At 43.9% G+C, this 20251-nt stretch overlaps 1 protein-coding gene across 1 annotated transcript in view; it reads left to right on the forward strand.

The window, feature by feature from the left end:
• The window catches only part of LOC130071078 (solute carrier family 12 member 6-like), a 54508-nt gene extending 36730 nt beyond the window's left edge, over positions 1–17778 (forward strand). The window contains exons 19-24 of the mRNA XM_056235689.1: positions 930–1099; positions 4167–4298; positions 5706–5813; positions 8394–8614; positions 9546–9679; positions 17648–17778. Coding sequence (XP_056091664.1) covers positions 930–1099; positions 4167–4298; positions 5706–5813; positions 8394–8614; positions 9546–9679; positions 17648–17739 — 857 coding nt within the window. The 3' untranslated portion in view covers positions 17740–17778. The remainder of the gene's footprint in view (positions 1–929; positions 1100–4166; positions 4299–5705; positions 5814–8393; positions 8615–9545; positions 9680–17647) is intronic.
• The last annotated feature ends 2473 nt before the right edge of the window (positions 17779–20251 follow it).

Genomic DNA, 20251 nt, shown 5'->3' on the forward strand with positions numbered 1-20251 from the left:
TAACGGAATTTACACTGATCACTGAGAGCAGTTCTGAGTGATTCGGTTGTTTTAAAAAGCCCCTTTTATGCTTTTTCGGATATTATGATGATAATAGAATCTAATTAATATAATATAATCTAGTTCTGCAAAGATGCAGATATATTGAGTTTTTGTCTCCTAAAAGAAAGAAGTGATTCTGAACTGAAATGAGTCATCAGTAATTCAGTCTCACTTCCTATGTAGGTTTGTAACTAATTAGCATAATGCCCGCCTCTGGTCTTGATTGGCTGAGCAGCGTCTCTTAGCTCCGCCCTCAAACACTGTAGTGTATCTGAGACTTGAAGAGTTCGGCTCGTGTTGTTCGTGTCGAGGAGACGCTGTTTTCTGAGATTGATACGGTGAAACCCACGCCATCGTTACTGTTCGTATCACTGTGATCAAGAGCTGAGATTCAGATATGATAATGAGCGTTTGCTTTCTGACCAATCAGAGCAGAGCAGCTCTCAGAGAGGCGGGGCTTAGAGAGACTAAATCTTTATCCAAGCGTTTCAGACACTGAGAGAAAAGAGCTGAGATTCAGATATGATAATGAGCGTTTGCTTTCTGACCAATCAGAGCAGAGCAGCTCTCAGAGAGGCGGGGCTTAGAGAGACTGAATCTTTATCCAAGCGTTTCAGACACTGAGAGAAAAGAGCTGAGATATCGAAGCGTTTCAGACACTGATGCTGCGATGGACATTATGAGTGTTTTTTGACCTCGCAGAAATTTTGTGTTGTAGAGGATGTTTGGTTTTGGCCGATACCGATAACTGATAATCCTTTATATTTGAAAGCGGATAACCGATAAGGTAGATTAAAGAGAGACTGAATCTTTATCAAAGCTTTTCAGACACTGTGTGTTTTTGAGGAAGTTCTCTCAGTCTCTCGCCCGTCTCTCTCCTGGTTCAGACACGGTGCGCGTCACCACGACGGCTCATCTGGCTCTACTGGTGCCCAAGAACATCTCTCTGTTCCCGAGCAATAGCGAGCCGTGCACTGAGGGCTTCATCGACGTGTGGTGGATCGTGCACGACGGGGGGATGCTGATGCTGCTGCCGTTCCTGCTCAGACAACACAAGGTGTGTGTGTGTGTGTTGTGGTTCTATATATATCCTGTTTTACCATACAAATACCTAAACATCTGTATTCTTTAATAATCTTTAGTCCTGAAGTGTCAACTAGTCTCTAGATAAAACGTTGTCCAATAATTGAAGTTTTGAAGTCGTGTTAGCGGCCCCTAAGTTAATAACTAATGATATGAGAATAAATGACAATAACTTTATTCTAGAGCTGCTGTAAAGCCAAACAATCTCTGTTACTGTAATCTCCTATTATCACTGTAAAGCTGCTGTGAAACATCTATATAGTTAAAGCGCTGTATAAATGAAGGCGACTTGACATTAGTGATGAACACCTGCTGTTAACAAGCAGAACTTCTATACTAACTTGTTTAAAGCGCTGTATAAATGAAGGCGACTTGACATTAGTGATGAACACCTGCTGTTAACAAGCAGAACTTCTATACTAACTTGTTCAAAGCAGTGTTGTTTTCGTCAGTGATGACGATAACGAAATGATTTCGTTGACGCACTTTTTTTTTATGACGATAACGCGACGATGACTAGCTAAAAATGGCTCTAAGGTGACTAAAACATGACGAGACGTTTTCGAGTTTTCGTTGACAAGACGAGACGGAACGAAAATGATTATAAGTCTGACGTTCACAATCACAAGCATGTCATTTCTGCCTATTTTGCGTCTGTTTTGAGCTAAAAAACAGTATCAGCAATGCTGCCGCTTCCTATCCTTGTTTTGGGTACGCCCACCACCCATGCCGCGCGCGCACCAGATTCCACACAACAACAACACACAGCGGCTGCGGCTAGTCACTCGCCACACATCTTTCGAAGGACCATGGCGGCGATCGAAGCCAATAGATGGGCATGGTGGTCGGAAACGACGAGATGATTTATGGACATACTTTCAGTTTCAGTATAATCCAGCGGTTCTCAAAGTGTGGGGCGTGACAGGTCTCCTCCAAACGGGAGGACATTTTCCGTTTTATGCCTTTGTATCTTTATTCGCTCATGGCGTCCGCATCGTCAACTTTGCTGCGACACCGAAAACACCAGTTTATTAATAAACAATTAAATGTCTCCTTGCTATTTTTTTTACACATTCATAATCATTACCGTATTTTCCGCACTATAAGGCGCACTTAAAAGCCTTTAATTTTCTCAAAAAACGACAGTGCGCCTTATAATGCGGAGACGGGGAGACAAGACAAGGAGACAGCGCCGGGCGACTTACGCCACTATCTGCCAATGGATCGTGGATGCCTGGGCTGATATATCAGTCTCAACTGTGATCCGAGCTTTCACGAAGGCAGGAATAATCTCTTTATTCAGCCGGCTCACATAACCGTATTTTCTTCCTGTTTTCGGCCGAAGTCCACAGTAGTTGATTGTCTAGTTCGCGAGCACTCGACAATCGCCTACTGTGGACTTCGACCGAAAACAGGAAGAAAATACGGGTATGTGAGCTGGCTGAATAAACATAATTTTTATTCATATCTTTCACATTTACTGGAGTCAGATTCACCGTGTTCACTCACATGGCTGTGCACTTGTAATGAGTTTAAGTCAACAGGGTGCACATTTTAAAAAGAGGATAACACGGTGCAGGCAACACCAGTTTTTGCTGTTGTTATCTGTACTGACAGCACTCCAAATTTACACAAAATGAGCTCAATGTTAAAATTGACCGGAGTTTTCCTTTAACGTTTGAACAACGTTACCATGGGAGTGAACGGAGTTGTCAGAACGCTTAATAAAGTTTGACTTTATCTGACTGTTTTGTTGACATTTGTTGACATCTAGTGGATGCATAACGCAAACCCAGTCAAACGTTTGACTGCAGTATCTTATGCGCCTTATAATCCGGTGCGCCCTATATATGAAAAATTTTCTAAAATAGGTCATTCATTGAAGGTGCGCCTTATAATCCGGTGCGGAAAATACGGTACTTTTGCCGGTTCTTTGTGACAAGCTTTATGCGTGCGGTCGAGTGCGGCTATAACGCTCATTATCCTGTATAGCCTAATGGTTTGTCCACTAATGGCTTAAATGAACAACTACTAGTCGACTAGAATAAAAACTTTAGTCGGAGGCAGCTCTTATTCCACATATTCTCGAACCAGCAGGCCATTCTGTGTTGAGCGCGCGACCCTGAGCTGATATTCAGAAATGCGCTCTTCGCTCACATGCTCTGATCGGAACAAAGGAATATTACAATAATTAATCATTAGTTTATTTCTTATACACTGCCCATACACTACCCATCATTTTAATCCCATATCAAACACAGTATGTTATGTCAATTTTATCTATTTAAAAAAAAATCACGTTTTTAAGTAGGCTAAAGGCAGAGAGCTGTGTGCATTCTTCTTCCCTTTGCCACATCATATCTCTGTGAGATGGGCTTTTCAGCTGTTTCAGTTTCACTGAAAACAAAGTACAGATCTCAGCTGAACATTGAGCTTGACTTTTGAGAAATTGTGGAATGCAAAACTTGACTAAAACCTTTTTTTGTTTTTGTCGACTAAAACTTGACTAAAACTATTACGTTTATAAGTGACTAAAATGTGACTAAAACTAAAAAGCATTTTCGTCCAAAAGACTAAGACTAAAACTAAAAGGGCTGCCAAAAACAACACTGGTTCAAAGCGCTGTATAAATGAAGATGACTTGACTTTATCAAGATGTATTAACTTGAGATGCAAAGGTCTTGACAGCCAATGCGTTATGAAAACTTCTGAGTGCATTGGCAGATTGTTCCAGTTTAATCATAAACTCATTTCGATCAATTTCACAGAAAAAACATATTCATATTCAGGTTTTTTGTATCTCCAGTAAATGCAAATGTGTTGAAAGTTAAAAAATTGAATGAAATCTTGCCTGTGAGTTATGAAAACTTCCCTTTGAATCAAGTCGAGTCCATAGGCAGACATTTGTTTCCGTTTAATCATAAACTCACTTCACTCTGGTCATGTTCACAGAAAGCAGGACGGTTGTGTGATTGTGTGTGTGGAGTAACTGCACAGTCGAGTAGTTGTGTGTGTGGAGTAACTGCACATGTGTGTCTCAGGTGTGGCGTAAATGCTCGATGCGCATCTTCACCGTGGCCCAGATGGAGGACAACTCCATCCAGATGAAGAAGGACCTGGCCACGTTCCTGTACCACCTGCGCATCGACGCGTACGTGGAGGTCGTCGAGATGGTGGGCGCTCCTGCTGCACACACTGGGTCCATTACTGTAGTAATCACTGTCAATCACGCATACTAACCCTCAGGCAAACCCCAATCCTAACTCTCACCCTGTAGTGAGTACATGTAGTTATCCCTCAGCACTGTAACATGGACACCTTTAAAATACAGTGTGACCGATATTTTAAATGGATAATGTTGGTGTTTTTTGATTACATAAACTCTTTGCTGGACGTCACAGGAAGAAAGACTTTACACACGTTTAGTAGATGTAAATAATGTGTCTTGTTTAGGGCTGGGGATCGTTTGAATATTTACGATTTCGATTCCAATAAGGTAAAAAAAAAAAAAACTTAGATATCATTCACATTTAGTCTTATTGCTAAACTTGTAACTGCAGCTGAATATCATGAGCAGAAATCCTCAGCTGAAGAACACTTACAGGAGCGTTTGCCTGAGCGTTAAACACACCATAGAAGAACAACTAGCCGGACTAATGTAAATATCAAGCGTTATTAAACACAATAAACACTCAGCGATGAAAAGAGAACAAATTAGTAATCGCAACTCAACAAAGATACGATTGAAATGAACAGTGTTTTAAGATTTTCAGGTTCAGAAACTGTAATCAAATGTAGAATAACACTTTATAAATAAATTATACATTACAAATATAGTTACAAAAGTTGAAATGCTCATAAAGGAATCGATAAGAGGAATTGAAATTTAATATCAAGAATCAGATTGCAGAATTGGAATCCAACCCTAAGTGTCTTTATACACATTATTATCGTACCAATAAAATCCAAGTTCGTATGTATTAAAGTCCCCCTGTAGTCAATCATTATATCTCTTAAAACTCATCTTTGATCACCAAAATTACATATTTAAGCGTTTTTTCCCTTAAAAAATGTCTAGATGCCTTAAAATATCTTGAATGTAACTCGACACCCTCGCCTCATTTAGTATGCGCGGTTCTATGAATATGCAGATGAGCCCCGCCTCCACTCACTCACTCAGCTCAGAGATCCACTGGTTGACGATCACACGTTGATCTGATTGGTTACAAGGTCGTTTGTGACGTCAGAAACACCAGCGATTTCACACCGTGTTTTTGAGACTGTCTTTGGTTCACTGCAGTTTTAAGCAGAAAATACTCAGCAATGCTGTCGACTTATGAACTTACACATGGTTTGTGTTAAAGCGTATTAATAACACCACATACACACATAAACAACATTAAACGCTGGATTTACACCTTTTTAATATATAAGTACATAATCCAATTTCAAAACAAAACATGTACATATTGAATAAATGTTTTGTAGTTAAATATGTCAGCATGTTATAATCTGACTTATGATGAGATATTGTGAGTTATATTAACACTGAAGGTTAAAGGTCGTGGTGTGTGTTTCAGCACGACAGTGACATCAGCGCGTACACGTACGAGAGGACTCTGATGATGGAGCAGAGATCGCAGATGCTGCGGCAGATGCGTCTGTCCAAGTCGGACCGCGAGAAAGAGGTGAGCCAAGTGTGTGTGTGTGTGTGTGTGTGTGCGTGCTCATATGAAATACTCACTTCATCTGCTCATATGACCTCTGACCTGGACTCGATCTGAAGAGAGTGCGCTGGAGCTTTGATGACGTGAGTTCAAGCTTTCGTTCAGCTCTAGTGAACTTCAGACGTAGCCTGTGTGAGAGGAAGAGAGTGTGTGTGTGTGTGTGTGTGTGTGTGTGTGTTCGTGTCTAGTAGGGGTGTGCGATATATATCGGGATTGTTTTTTACCAATGTGTGATCTGACATTATCATGTGCTTCACTAAAACACAACTAGCACACGCATACACTGTGAGCATTGCGTAATTTACTCTAGTAAAATGCATTTATATTTATATATTTATCTTTTATATTTATATCATTTAATGTAGTTCATCAATATCAAATGAAGAGTGCCGCTTTCCTCCAGATATCAGGGCGATTACAAGTGCGATTTGTTGATTTTATACAACAGGTCAATAAAAAGAAGTTAATATTAAGTCACTTACATTTTAGGTACAATATTGTCTGTTTTTGCTCCATTTTGTTGAATGATTCAATGACTCACTGACTCATTAACCGTTGCTGCGTCCCAATTCGCCTATTTATACTACGCCCTAAAAGTATGTACTCTTTTTGAGAAGAAAAAGTACATACTTTTGAGTGTGTAGCAAAAGAGTAGACAAGCTTTGGGACACACTACTGCGTCATCTTTAACGGACAGATCTGTCGCGCACATCCTGTCACCGTACACTGCCCTGTCAATCATCCTGTCACCGTAAACTGCCCTGTCAATCATCCTGTCACCGTACACTGCCCTGTCAATCATCCTGTCACCGTACACTGCCCTGTCAATCATCCTGTCACCGTAAACTGCCCTGTCAATCATCCTGTCACCGTAAACTGCCCTGTCAATCATCCTGTCACCGTAAACTGCCCTGTCAATCATCCTGTCACCGTAAACTGCCCTGTCAATCATCCTGTCACCGTAAACTGCCCTGTCAATCATCCTGTCACCGTACACTGCCCTGTCAATCATCCTGTCACCGTAAACTGCCCTGTCAATCATCCTGTCACCGTAAACTGCCCTGTCAATCATCCTGTCACCGTACACTGCCCTGTCAATCATCCTGTCACCGTACACTGCCCTGTCAATCATCCTGTCACCGTACACTGCCCTGTCAATCATCCTGTCACCGTACACTGCCCTGTCAATCATCCTGTCACCGTACACTGCCCTGTCAATCATCCTGTCACCGTACACTGCCCTGTCAATCATCCTGTCACCGTAAACTGCCCTGTCAATCATCCTGTCACCGTACACTGCCCTGTCAATCATCCTGTCACCGTACACTGCCCTGTCAATCATCCTGTCACGGTACACTGCCCTGTCAATCATCCTGTCACCGTACACTGCCCTGTCAATCATCCTGTCACCGTACACTGCCCTGTCAATCATCCTGTCACCGTACACTGCCCTGTCAATCATCCTGTCACCGTACACTGCCCTGTCAATCATCCTGTCACCGTAAACTGCCCTGTCAATCATCCTGTCACCGTAAACTGCCCTGTCAATCATCCTGTCACCGTACACTGACCCGTCAATCATCCTGTCACCGTACACTGCCCTGTCAATCATCCTGTCACCGTAAACTGCCCTGTCAATCATCCTGTCACCGTACACTGCCCTGTCAATCATCCTGTCACCGTACACTGCCCTGTCAATCATCCTGTCACCCTAAACTTCCCTGTCAATCATCCTGTCACCCTAAACTGTCCTGTCAATCATCCTGTCACCGTACACTGCCCTGTCAATCATCCTGTCACCGTAAACTGCCCTGTCAATCATCCTGTCACCGTACACTGCCCTGTCAATCATCCTGTCACCCTAAACTTCCCTGTCAATCATCCTGTCACCCTAAACTGTCCTGTCAATCATCCTGTCACCGTACACTGCCCTGTCAATCATCCTGTCACCGTACACTGACCAGTCAATCATCCTGTCACCGTACACTAGCCTGTCAATCATCCTGTCACCGTAAACTGCCCTGTCAATCATCCTGTCACCGTAAACTGCACTGTCAGTCATCCTGTCACCGTGAACTGCACTGTCAGTCATCCTGTCACCGTAAACTGCCCTGTCAATCATCCTGTCACCGTACACTAGCCTGTCAATCATCCTGTCACCGTACACTGCCCTGTCAATCATCCTGTCACCATACACTGCCCTGTCAATCATCCTGTTGTTGAATGATTCAATGATTCCTGGTTCCTAAATGAATCAGCCGTTTGAATGAATCAGAATAGCACACTTTCTCGATCGTTACCGATAAAAGCCCAGAAAATATCGAGATATAATTTCTTGTCAATATTGCGCACCCGTAGTGTGTCTAGTGTCCGCTAGTGTGTCTATTGTCCGCTTGTAGGTTCACTGTCCCTCGAACCCTAGAAAGACAGCAGTAGACACAGAAACAAGGAGGGTTATGATTATAGTTATCTAAAATATTCCTGTAGCGTTCGTGTGGTTTATGAAGTGTGAGTGTGTCCTGAAGTGTGTGTGTGTGTCAGGCACAGCTGGTGAAGGACAGGAACTCGATGCTGCGCCTGACGAGCATCGGCTCTGACGAGGACGAGGATGCCGACGGGCCGGAGAAGAGCGCGGATCACCGGCGGGTCCACATGACCTGGACCAAAGACCGGGCCCTGCAGCTGCTCAGCAACACACACACACACACGGCCTCGTGCTGCAGCACGCCGGAGGGCTTCAGGGACATGCTGAACATACGCCCGTGAGTCGCTCACACACACACACTCACACTCTCACTCACACACACACACACACACACACACGGCCTCAGGGCTTCAGGGACATACTGAACATACGCCCGTGAGACGTACTCTCACACACACACACACACACGGCCTCAGGGCTTCAGGGACATACTGAACATACGCCCGTGAGTCGCTCACACACACACACACACACACACACACACACACACACACACACACACACACACACACACACACACACACACACACACACACGGCCTCAGGGCTTCAGGGACACACTGAACATACGCCCGTGAGACGTACTCTCACACACACACACACACACACACACACACGGCCTCAGGGCTTCAGGGACATACTGAACATTCGCCCGTAAGACGTACTCTCACACACACACACACACGGCCTCAGGGCTTCAGGGACATACTGAACATACGCCCGTGAGACGTACTCTCACACACACACACACACACACACACACACACACACACACACACACACACACAGCCTCAGGGCTTCAGGGACATACTGAACATACTCCCGTGAGACACACTCACACACACACACACACACACTCGCTCAGGGTCACATGCTCATACAGTGGTGCTGGAAAAGTTTCTGTTTTTTAGGGTGCAATATAATACCATGATCAAATGCGCTGAAAAATAGCCAAATTTTTTTTGCTTATTGTTACATATTTTTATTTATTTATTTATTTTCATTGTATTACTTTTATATCAAATATTAAAATGATAAATATATTATATTTAATAAAAAAGTAATTTTATTTATTTATTTAGATTTTTATTCCTACTATATCAGCATATTTATAATAATTACAAATAAATTGTTTTATTATATCAAGTTATAATAATATAATATTGAATATTTAAGTGGCCTGTGTCTGAACACGTGTATTTCTGGCAGAGATCAGTCTAATGTCCGGCGGATGCACACGGCTGTGAAACTCAACGAGGTGATCGTCAACAAGTCCCATGATGCTCGGCTGGTGCTGCTCAACATGCCCGGGCCGCCCAGGAACACGGACGGGGACGAGAACTGTATCCTTCTGCTGGAAGTGTTGTAGTTACATAATAACTGTGTCCTTCACTCGTGCTGTGTGTGTCTCAGGGTTTGTCCTGGGTCAGAAATGGGTGACAATTTATGTTGTCTTGGTAATGTCAAAGTGTCATAACAAAGACATCTCAAACAAGTAGGGCTGGTCCCAATTCCATTTTTTGAGCTAAACGACTTCACAAGGGAGTGCAGTGTCGTATTTGGTGCAATATAGACTTTTATTAGTCCAAGAAGAAACAAATATATTTATTAAGTATCTATAATGAAGTTATATGTTAAGTATTATATTTCACCAGATTTTATAGTGTAAAACATATTCAAGCGCGAATGAGAAGCGTTTCGAGGGGGATGCCAGGTGTGCAAAACCCAAAAAAACAAATATTCGAATGTCACAATTTCAAATTGAATACCAACCCACCGAACGAAGGGTCCAGCCCTACAAACAATGTCATATTTGCATTAAAAATGTCATAATTGAGCGAATGACACTTTATGACAGTTGTCATAAACATGCATAAAACCTCCTTCATATTCATGACATGTGTCCTGTCAGTCTTATGAAGGTGTCATGTCAGTCTTATGAAGGTGTCCTGTCAGTCTTATGAAGGTGTCCTGTCAGTCTTATGAAGGTGTCATGTCAGTCTTATGAAGGTGTCCTGTCAGTCTTATGAAGGTGTCCTGTCAGTCTTATGAAGCTGTCCTCTCAGTCTTATGCAGGTGTCCTGCCAGTCTTATGAAGGTGTCCTGTCAGTCTTACAAAGGTGTCATGTCAGTCTTATGAAGGTGTCCTGTCAGTCTTATGAAGGTGTCCTGTCAGTCTTATGAAGGTGTCATGTCAGTCTTATGAAGGTGTCCTGTCAGTCTTATGAAGGTGTCCTGTCAGTCTTATGAAGCTGTCCTCTCAGTCTTATGAAGGTGTCCTGTCAGTCTTATGAAGGTGTCCTGTCAGTCTTACAAAGGTGTCATGTCAGTTTTACAAAGGTGTCCTGTCAGTCTTACAAAGGTGTCCTGTCAGTCTTACAAAGGTGTCATGTCAGTCTTACAAAGGTGTCATGTCAGTCTTATGAAGGTGTCATGTCAGGTGTCCTGTCAGTCTTACAAAGGTGTCATGTCAGTCTTACGAAGGTGTCATGTCAGTCTTACGAAGGTGTCCTGTCAGTCTTATGAAGGTGTCCTGTCAGTCTTATGAAGGTGTCCTGTCGTCTTATGAAGGTGTCCTGTCAGTCTTATGAAGGTGTCCTGTCGTCTTATGAAGGTGTCCTGTCGTCTTATGAAGGTGTCCTGTCAGTCTTGGTGTCATGTCAGTCTTATGAAGGTGTCCTGTCAGTCTTATGAAGGTGTCATGTCAGTCTTACGAAGGTGTCCTGTCAGTCTTACGAAGGTGTCCTGTCAGTCTTATGAAGGTGTCCTGTCAGTCTTACAAAGGTGTCCTGTCAGTCTTACGAAGGTGTCCTGTCAGTCTTATGAAGGTGTCATGTCAGTCTTATGAAGGTGTCATGTCAGTCTTATGAAGGTGTCATGTCAGGTGTCCTGTCAGTCTTACAAAGGTGTCATGTCAGTCTTACGAAGGTGTCATGTCAGTCTTACGAAGGTGTCCTGTCAGTCTTATGAAGGTGTCCTGTCAGTCTTATGAAGGTGTCCTGTCGTCTTATGAAGGTGTCCTGTCAGTCTTATGAAGGTGTCCTGTCGTCTTATGAAGGTGTCCTGTCGTCTTATGAAGGTGTCCTGTCAGTCTTGGTGTCATGTCAGTCTTATGAAGGTGTCCTGTCAGTCTTATGAAGGTGTCATGTCAGTCTTACGAAGGTGTCCTGTCAGTCTTACGAAGGTGTCCTGTCAGTCTTATGAAGGTGTCCTGTCAGTCTTACAAAGGTGTCCTGTCAGTCTTACGAAGGTGTCCTGTCAGTCTTATGAAGGTGTCATGTCAGTCTTATGAAGGTGTCATGTCAGTCTTACGAAGGTGTCCTCTCAGTCTTATGAAGGTGTCATGTCAGTCTTATGAAGGTGTCATGTCAGGTGTCCTGTCAGTCTTATGAAGGTGTCATGTCAGTCTTATGAAGGTGTCCTGTCAGTCTTATGAAGGTGTCCTGTCAGTCTTATGAAGGTGTCCTGTCAGTCTTATGAAGGTGTCATGTCAGTCTTATGAAGGTGTCCTGTCAGTCTTATGAAGGTGTCATGTCAGTCTTATGAAGGTGTCATGTCACTCTTATGAAGGTGTCCTGTCAGTCTTACAAAGGTGTCATGTCAGTCTTACGAAGGTGTCCTGTCAGTCTTATGAAGGTGTCATGTCAGTCTTATGAAGGTGTCATGTCAGTCTTATGAAGGTGTCCTGTCAGTCTTATGAAGGTGTCCTGTCAGTCTTACAAAGGTGTCATGTCAGTCTTACGAAGGTGTCCTGTCAGTCTTATGAAGGTGTCATGTCAGTCTTATGAAGGTGTCATGTCAGTCTTACGAAGGTGTCCTGTCAGTCTTATGAAGGTGTCCTGTCAGTCTTATGAAGGTGTCATGTCAGGTGTCCTGTCAGTCTTATGAAGGTGTCATGTCAGTCTTATGAAGGTGTCCTGTCAGTCTTTTGAAGGTGTCCTGTCAGTCTTATGAAGGTGTCCTGTCAGTCTTATGAAGGTGTCATGTCAGTCTTATGAAGGTGTCCTGTCAGTCTTATGAAGGTGTCATGTCAGTCTTATGAAGGTGTCATGTCACTCTTATGAAGGTGTCCTGTCAGTCTTATGCAGGTGTCCTGTCAGTCTTACGAAGGTGTCCTGTCAGTCTTATGCAGGTGTCATGTCAGTCTTTTGAAGGTGTCATGTCAGTCTTATGAAGGTGTCGTGTCAGTCTTATGAAGGTGTCATGTCAGTCTTACGAAGGTGTCCTGTCAGTCTTATGAAGGTGTCCTGTCAGTCTTACAAAGGTGTCATGTCAGTCTTACGAAGGTGTCATGTCAGTCTTACGAAGGTGTCATGTCAGTCTTACGAAGGTGTCCTGTCAGTCTTATGAAGGTGTCCTGTCAGTCTTATGAAGGTGTCCTGTCGTCTTTTGAAGGTGTCCTGTCAGTCTTATGAAGGTGTCCTGTCAGTCTTATGAAGGTGTCCTGTCGTCTTTTGAAGGTGTCCTGTCAGTCTTATGAAGGTGTCCTGTCGTCTTATGAAGGTGTCCTGTCGTCTTATGAAGGTGTCCTGTCAGTCTTGGTGTCATGTCAGTCTTATGAAGGTGTCCTGTCAGTCTTATGAAGGTGTCATGTCAGTCTTACGAAGGTGTCATGTCAGGTGTCCTGTCAGTCTTATGAAGGTGTCATGTCAGTCTTATGAAGGTGTCCTGTCAGTCTTTTGAAGGTGTCCTGTCAGTCTTATGAAGGTGTCCTGTCAGTCTTATGAAGGTGTCATGTCAGTCTTATGAAGGTGTCCTGTCAGTCTTATGAAGGTGTCATGTCAGTCTTATGAAGGTGTCATGTCACTCTTATGAAGGTGTCATGTCAGTCTTATGAAGGTGTCGTGTCAGTCTTATGAAGGTGTCATGTCAGTCTTACGAAGGTGTCCTGTCAGTCTTATGAAGGTGTCCTGTCAGTCTTACAAAGGTGTCATGTCAGTCTTACGAAGGTGTCATGTCAGTCTTACGAAGGTGTCATGTCAGTCTTACGAAGGTGTCCTGTCAGTCTTATGAAGGTGTCCTGTCAGTCTTATGAAGGTGTCCTGTCGTCTTTTGAAGGTGTCCTGTCAGTCTTATGAAGGTGTCCTGTCGTCTTATGAAGGTGTCCTGTCGTCTTATGAAGGTGTCCTGTCAGTCTTGGTGTCATGTCAGTCTTATGAAGGTGTCCTGTCAGTCTTATGAAGGTGTCATGTCAGTCTTACGAAGGTGTCCTGTCAGTCTTACGAAGGTGTCCTGTCAGTCTTATGAAGGTGTCCTGTCAGTCTTATGAAGGTGTCATGTCAGTCTTATGAAGGTGTCATGTCAGTCTTACGAAGGTGTCCTGTCAGTCTTATGAAGGTGTCATGTCAGTCTTATGAAGGTGTCATGTCAGGTGTCCTGTCAGTCTTATGAAGGTGTCATGTCAGTCTTATGAAGGTGTCCTGTCAGTCTTATGAAGGTGTCCTGTCAGTCTTATGAAGGTGTCCTGTCAGTCTTATGAAGGTGTCATGTCAGTCTTATGAAGGTGTCCTGTCAGTCTTATGAAGGTGTCATGTCAGTCTTATGAAGGTGTCATGTCACTCTTATGAAGGTGTCCTGTCAGTCTTACAAAGGTGTCATGTCAGTCTTACGAAGGTGTCCTGTCAGTCTTATGAAGGTGTCATGTCAGTCTTATGAAGGTGTCATGTCAGTCTTATGAAGGTGTCCTGTCAGTCTTATGAAGGTGTCCTGTCAGTCTTACAAAGGTGTCATGTCAGTCTTACGAAGGTGTCCTGTCAGTCTTATGAAGGTGTCCTGTCAGTCTTATGAAGGTGTCATGTCAGTCTTACGAAGGTGTCCTGTCAGTCTTATGAAGGTGTCATGTCAGTCTTATGAAGGTGTCATGTCAGGTGTCCTGTCAGTCTTATGAAGGTGTCATGTCAGTCTTATGAAGGTGTCCTGTCAGTCTTTTGAAGGTGTCCTGTCAGTCTTATGAAGGTGTCCTGTCAGTCTTATGAAGGTGTCATGTCAGTCTTATGAAGGTGTCCTGTCAGTCTTATGAAGGTGTCATGTCAGTCTTATGAAGGTGTCATGTCACTCTTATGAAGGTGTCCTGTCAGTCTTATGCAGGTGTCCTGTCAGTCTTACGAAGGTGTCCTGTCAGTCTTATGCAGGTGTCATGTCAGTCTTTTGAAGGTGTCATGTCAGTCTTATGAAGGTGTCGTGTCAGTCTTATGAAGGTGTCATGTCAGTCTTACGAAGGTGTCCTGTCAGTCTTATGAAGGTGTCCTGTCAGTCTTATGAAGGTGTCCTGTCAGTCTTATGAAGGTGTCCTGTCAGTCTTATGAAGGTGTCCTGTCGTCTTATGAATGTGTCCTGTCAGTCTTATGAAGGTGTCCTGTCGTCTTATGAAGGTGTCCTGTCGTCTTATGAAGGTGTCCTGTCAGTCTTGGTGTCATGTCAGTCTTATGAAGGTGTCCTGTCAGTCTTATGAAGGTGTCATGTCAGTCTTACGAAGGTGTCCTGTCAGTCTTACGAAGGTGTCCTGTCAGTCTTATGAAGGTGTCCTGTCAGTCTTACAAAGGTGTCCTGTCAGTCTTACGAAGGTGTCCTGTCAGTCTTATGAAGGTGTCATGTCAGTCTTATGAAGGTGTCATGTCAGTCTTACGAAGGTGTCCTGTCAGTCTTATGAAGGTGTCATGTCAGTCTTATGAAGGTGTCATGTCAGGTGTCCTGTCAGTCTTATGAAGGTGTCATGTCAGTCTTATGAAGGTGTCCTGTCAGTCTTATGAAGGTGTCCTGTCAGTCTTATGAAGGTGTCCTGTCAGTCTTATGAAGGTGTCATGTCAGTCTTATGAAGGTGTCCTGTCAGTCTTATGAAGGTGTCATGTCAGTCTTATGAAGGTGTCATGTCACTCTTACGAAGGTGTCCTGTCAGTCTTACAAAGGTGTCATGTCAGTCTTACGAAGGTGTCCTGTCAGTCTTATGAAGGTGTCATGTCAGTCTTATGAAGGTGTCATGTCAGTCTTATGAAGGTGTCCTGTCAGTCTTATGAAGGTGTCCTGTCAGTCTTACAAAGGTGTCATGTCAGTCTTACGAAGGTGTCCTGTCAGTCTTATGAAGGTGTCATGTCAGTCTTATGAAGGTGTCCTGTCAGTCTTATGAAGGTGTCATGTCAGTGTTATGAAGGTGTCATGTCAGTCTTATGCACACCCCTTCAAGTAAAGTGTTACCGAATATTTTCACACAAAATGAACTAGGGCTGGTTAATCTGTCTGATTTCCCGATTCGATTCGATTACGATTATTGAAGTGCCGATTCGATTACAGTCGATTTTCGATTATTAACGATTCTCGATTAGCGATTATTGATTTTCCATTTCACAACAGTAAACGAAAATACACTACAAAGTGTCTGCAGTATTAAAAAAAGTCAGCTGCTGAATTACTTAACTCTTTTATTGAGTAACAGCAACTCAAAGCACTTTCTGTGTCGTGTAGTTATAACTTCACAATTATTTGTATGTAGCTTATGTTCTGTAGAACACAGAAATGAATACATCACATTGTGTTGTGACTCATCAAGTTGAACTAAACAATAACAAATAAATGAAAGGCTTATTTCCTTTAGGAAGTAGATCAGAACCAACATACTGTAGAAATTGGACAATTTTCTTCTAGAAAGACAAGGTGTTGTAGCAAGCAACGCTCGTTAGGCCGGAGACACACTGGCTGTGGCGTGAGCGTGGCGTTTCTGTTGCGTGTCAGCTGCGTCGCGTTTTCTGTGTCTTTGCACACCAGAAACGTGTCTGACGTGGCGCCGCTGCTGCTAGGTGACATAGAGGGACCGTCTACATTTGGGTTAGCGGTGTGTTAATCCTTACTACAACAATTTCAACTCTTGCCTCTTGCCTTTACGACAACAATTTCAACTCTTGCCTTTACGACAACAATTTCAACTGTTATCACACATCTTCCAAAATCCGAAAAATAGGGAAGTGGGCTGTCTGTTTATTTCAATAACATTTACAAATTTTGTGTAGCTTTAAAGAGCCTATATTTAGCCTGATGGTGGACCGTCACTCAGAAGACACACTATGTTGTTATTGTAGCCTATTATCTTTATATCCTCCTGAGGCCCAGACCGTTTTTTTTTAAAGTTTTTTTCTTCTTCATGTAATCACATTGTTAAGAGCATAAGAAACAAATGAAAAAAAAGAGATATTTTATTCATATGTTATGCTATGACCTCTGTAGTGAACACCAGGACTCGATTGTTTAAAAAATAAAAATGACATAAATTTGTATATAGGCAAAAATAATGGCAATATTTGAAAATCGATAATTATTATTATTATTATTTGTTTGAATTACATTGATATCTGAATTTATATCAAAACCTACACTTTCAAACATCAAAATGTAATTTATTAATATGTATTCGTGTACAAAATGACATATAAACATCGTTTCCTATTCTATTCTGCCTGGAAACGCTTCCAACACGCTTGCGTGTCGCGTGAAAAATAGGCGTCGGTTCTATTTCTAGCATGCACGCGTTTCCCGCGCGGCTCATGCAGGCAGTGTGCAAGCTCCCTCGCTCTGGCTGCCGTTACACGCGCTTGCTAACTGGAACTGGGCGCGTTCGTGACGTTCAACTTCCGGTATAACATTTTTTACAAAATAAAATAATGCAAATTTTTTTTTTTATATATAATAAAAAATCGATTTTTGAAAATGTAATAATCGATTCATACTCGTCCATAACATACTCGCGATTAATCAATAATCGATTTTTTTCACCACCCCTAAAATGAACACTGCAGCCCGTCTGATATCGATATAAAGACAGTTCGCATGGCTGTGAACGTGATATTGCTCATATACATATACAAGTACATGATACAGCTTTCATTCTTGCGCTCCATCATAATTAATGGTGAAAAACCAGTTTGAATAAGGAAAGCGATTTCTTTATCACAGTATCCTTTCAATGGTTAAAGTTTCCAGTCGTTGTATTCGTTGCACTTTATTCGTACCATTTAGTTTCATTAGTTCATCTTTATTTATCCGTTTGCCTTTTTTAGAATTTGAAAGATAATGATATTGTTTGATAAGTGAAATCTCTGATTATAGCCCTTGAAAGTCCTGGAATTTCATTTTTCAGTGTCTGTACGAACCCTGTTCATAAAGACGCAAGATCGCTGTGAAAATACAAACCGGAAGACAAAAGGCAACGAGCGCAGAGCTGAGAAGGGGCGGGGCTACAGAAGCGCTATACAATTAGCAGCTAGCTAACAACAACTTGCTTTATAAATATAAATATTGATGCTCCTTGACCCGGTCTCCCTCAGACATGGAGTTCCTGGAAGTGCTGACCGAGGGTCTCGAGCGAGTCCTGCTCGTGCGAGGCGGAGGAAGTGAGGTCATCACCATCTACTCCTGAGAGCCAATCACAGGCCAGCGAGGGGACGCGTGTGTCTAACTCTGCCAGCCGCGTCTCTCGCCCGCGCTCTAATAACAATAACAATAATAATTTGATTTTAGTTTTTGCGCCGCCACAACCGAACGACGACATGCAGCAATATCTGTGCACACATATGATGTCATCGAGCCAGGTGCATGTGACGGACCAATCGCGCGACTGACTCAGGGCCGAAGCGTTTGAACTGGACCTAGTGTGTGTGTGTGTGTGTGTGTGAGAGCAGGAGGTCTTAAGGAATCTGAACATGAACGTTAAACTAATGCGATGTTCGGTGAAACACAGAGCGCTCGTAGCGGCGATGCGTGCGACTCAGAGATGCACTGATGCATCATGGGTGACTCGCTGCGTTGCCTGGAAACGGCCGCTCTGTGCTCCGCGATTGGCTGCAGCGGCGAGAGGGCGGCGTCTGTGGAGTGCCGAGCCTGACATCATCATCATAAACACATTTTCACTTTAAGTTTCTGATATGTTTTTCATGTGTTCGTGTGTCTATTTCTCGTGGCCACGGGTTACATGTAGACAGAGATACATATATAAATGTGAAAAGTGATAATAAATAATGAAAAAAAAATTGGAAAAATATACAATTATACATAAATAAGGAAATACAAGTATAAAAAAGTACTGTTTTTATATTTCTTGGTTGATATCTGTGTGTGTGTGTGTGTGTCAGGGTTGGCGTTGTGTAACGGTCATGTGACGCCGCTCGCTCGCGCTGGTTCTGCATGATAAACCGAGATCATCGTAGCAATACATGCGCTGTGTGTGTGTGTGTGTGTGTGTGTGTGTGTGTGTGTGTGTGTGTGTGTGTGTGTGTGTGAGAGAGACCTGTCGCTCCTGCTGAACCCCTGCAGTGATCGTGTGTGTGTGTGTGTGTGTGTGTGAGACCTGTCGCTCCTGCTGAACCCCTGCAGTGATCACGTGTGTGTGTGTGTGTTTGTGTGTGTGTGTGACCTGTCGCTCCTGCTGAACCCCTGCAGTGATCACGTGTGTGTGTGTGTGTGTGTGTGTGTGTGTGTGTGTGTGTGTGAGTGAGAGAGAGACCTGTCGCTCCTGCTGAACCCCTGCAGTGATCACGTGTGTGTGTGTGTGTGTGTGTGTGTGTGTGTGTGTGTGTGTGTGTGTGTGTGTGTGTGTGTGTGTGTGTGTGAGAGACCTGTCGCTCCTGCTGAACCCCTGCAGTGATCGTGTGTGTGTGTGTGTGTGTGTGTGTGTGTGTGTGTGTGAGAGACCTGTCGCTCCTGCTGAACCCCTGCAGTGATCGTGTGTGTGTGTGTGTGTGTGTGTGTGTGTGTGTGTGTGAGAGACCTGTCGCTCCTGCTGAACCCCTGCAGTGATCGTGTGTGTGTGTGTGTGTGTGTGTGTGTGTGTGTGTGTGTGTGTGTGTGTGAGAGACCTGTCGCTCCTGCTGAACCCCTGCAGTGATCGTGTGTGTGTGTGTGTGTGTGTGTGTGTGTGTGTGTGTGTGAGAGACCTGTCGCTCCTGCTGAACCCCTGCAGTGATCGTGTGTGTGTGTGTGTGTGTGTGTGTGTGTGTGTGTGTGTGTGTGTGTGAGACCTGTCGCTCCTGCTGAACCCCTGCAGTGATCGTGTGTGTGTGTGTGTGTGTGTGTGTGTGTGTGAGAGACCTGTCGCTCCTGCTGAACCCCTGCAGTGATCGTGTGTGTGTGTGTGTGTGTGTGTGTGTGTGTGTGTGAGACCTGTCGCTCCTGCTGAACCCCTGGAGTGATCGTGTGTGTGTATGTGTGTGTGTGTGTGTGTGTGTGTGTGTGTGTGTGTGAGACCTGTCGCTCCTGCTGAACCCCTGCAGTGATCGTGTGTGTGTGTGTGTGTGTGTGTGTGTGTGTGTGTGAGCTGTCGCTCCTGCTGAACCCCTGGAGTGATCACGTGTGTGTATGTGTGTGTGTGTGTGTGTGTGTGTGTGTGTGTGTGTGTGAGACCTGTCGCTCCTGCTGAACCCCTGCAGTGATCGTGTGTGTGTGTGTGTGTGTGTGTGTGTGTGTGTGTGAGCTGTCGCTCCTGCTGAACCCCTGGAGTGATCACGTGTGTGTATGTGTGTGTGTGTGTGTGTGTGTGTGAGACCTGTCGCTCCTGCTGAACCCCTGCAGTGATCGTGTGTGTGTGTGTGTGTGTGTGTGTGTGTGTGTGTGTGTGAGCTGTCGCTCCTGCTGAACCCCTGGAGTGATCACGTGTGTGTGTGTGTGTGTGTGTGTGTGTGTGTGTGTGTGTGTGTGTGTGTGTGTGTGAGACCTGTCGCTCATGCTGAACCCCTGGAGTGATCACGTGTGTGTGTGTGTGTGTGTGTGTGTGTGTGTGTGTGTGTGTGTGTGTGTGTGTGAGACCTGTCGCTCCTGCTGAACCCCTGCAGTGATCACGTGTGTGTGTGTGTGTGTGTGTGTGTGTGTGTGTGTGTGTGTGTGTGTGTGTGTGTGTGAGACCTGTCGCTCCTGCTGAACCCCTGGAGTGATCACGT

The sequence above is a fragment of the Rhinichthys klamathensis genome, unplaced genomic scaffold (assembly GCF_029890125.1).
Source record: "Rhinichthys klamathensis goyatoka isolate OS25496 unplaced genomic scaffold, OSU_Roscu_1.1 h1tg000429l_1, whole genome shotgun sequence".
In the NCBI taxonomy this organism is placed as follows: Eukaryota; Metazoa; Chordata; class Actinopteri; order Cypriniformes; family Leuciscidae; genus Rhinichthys; species Rhinichthys klamathensis.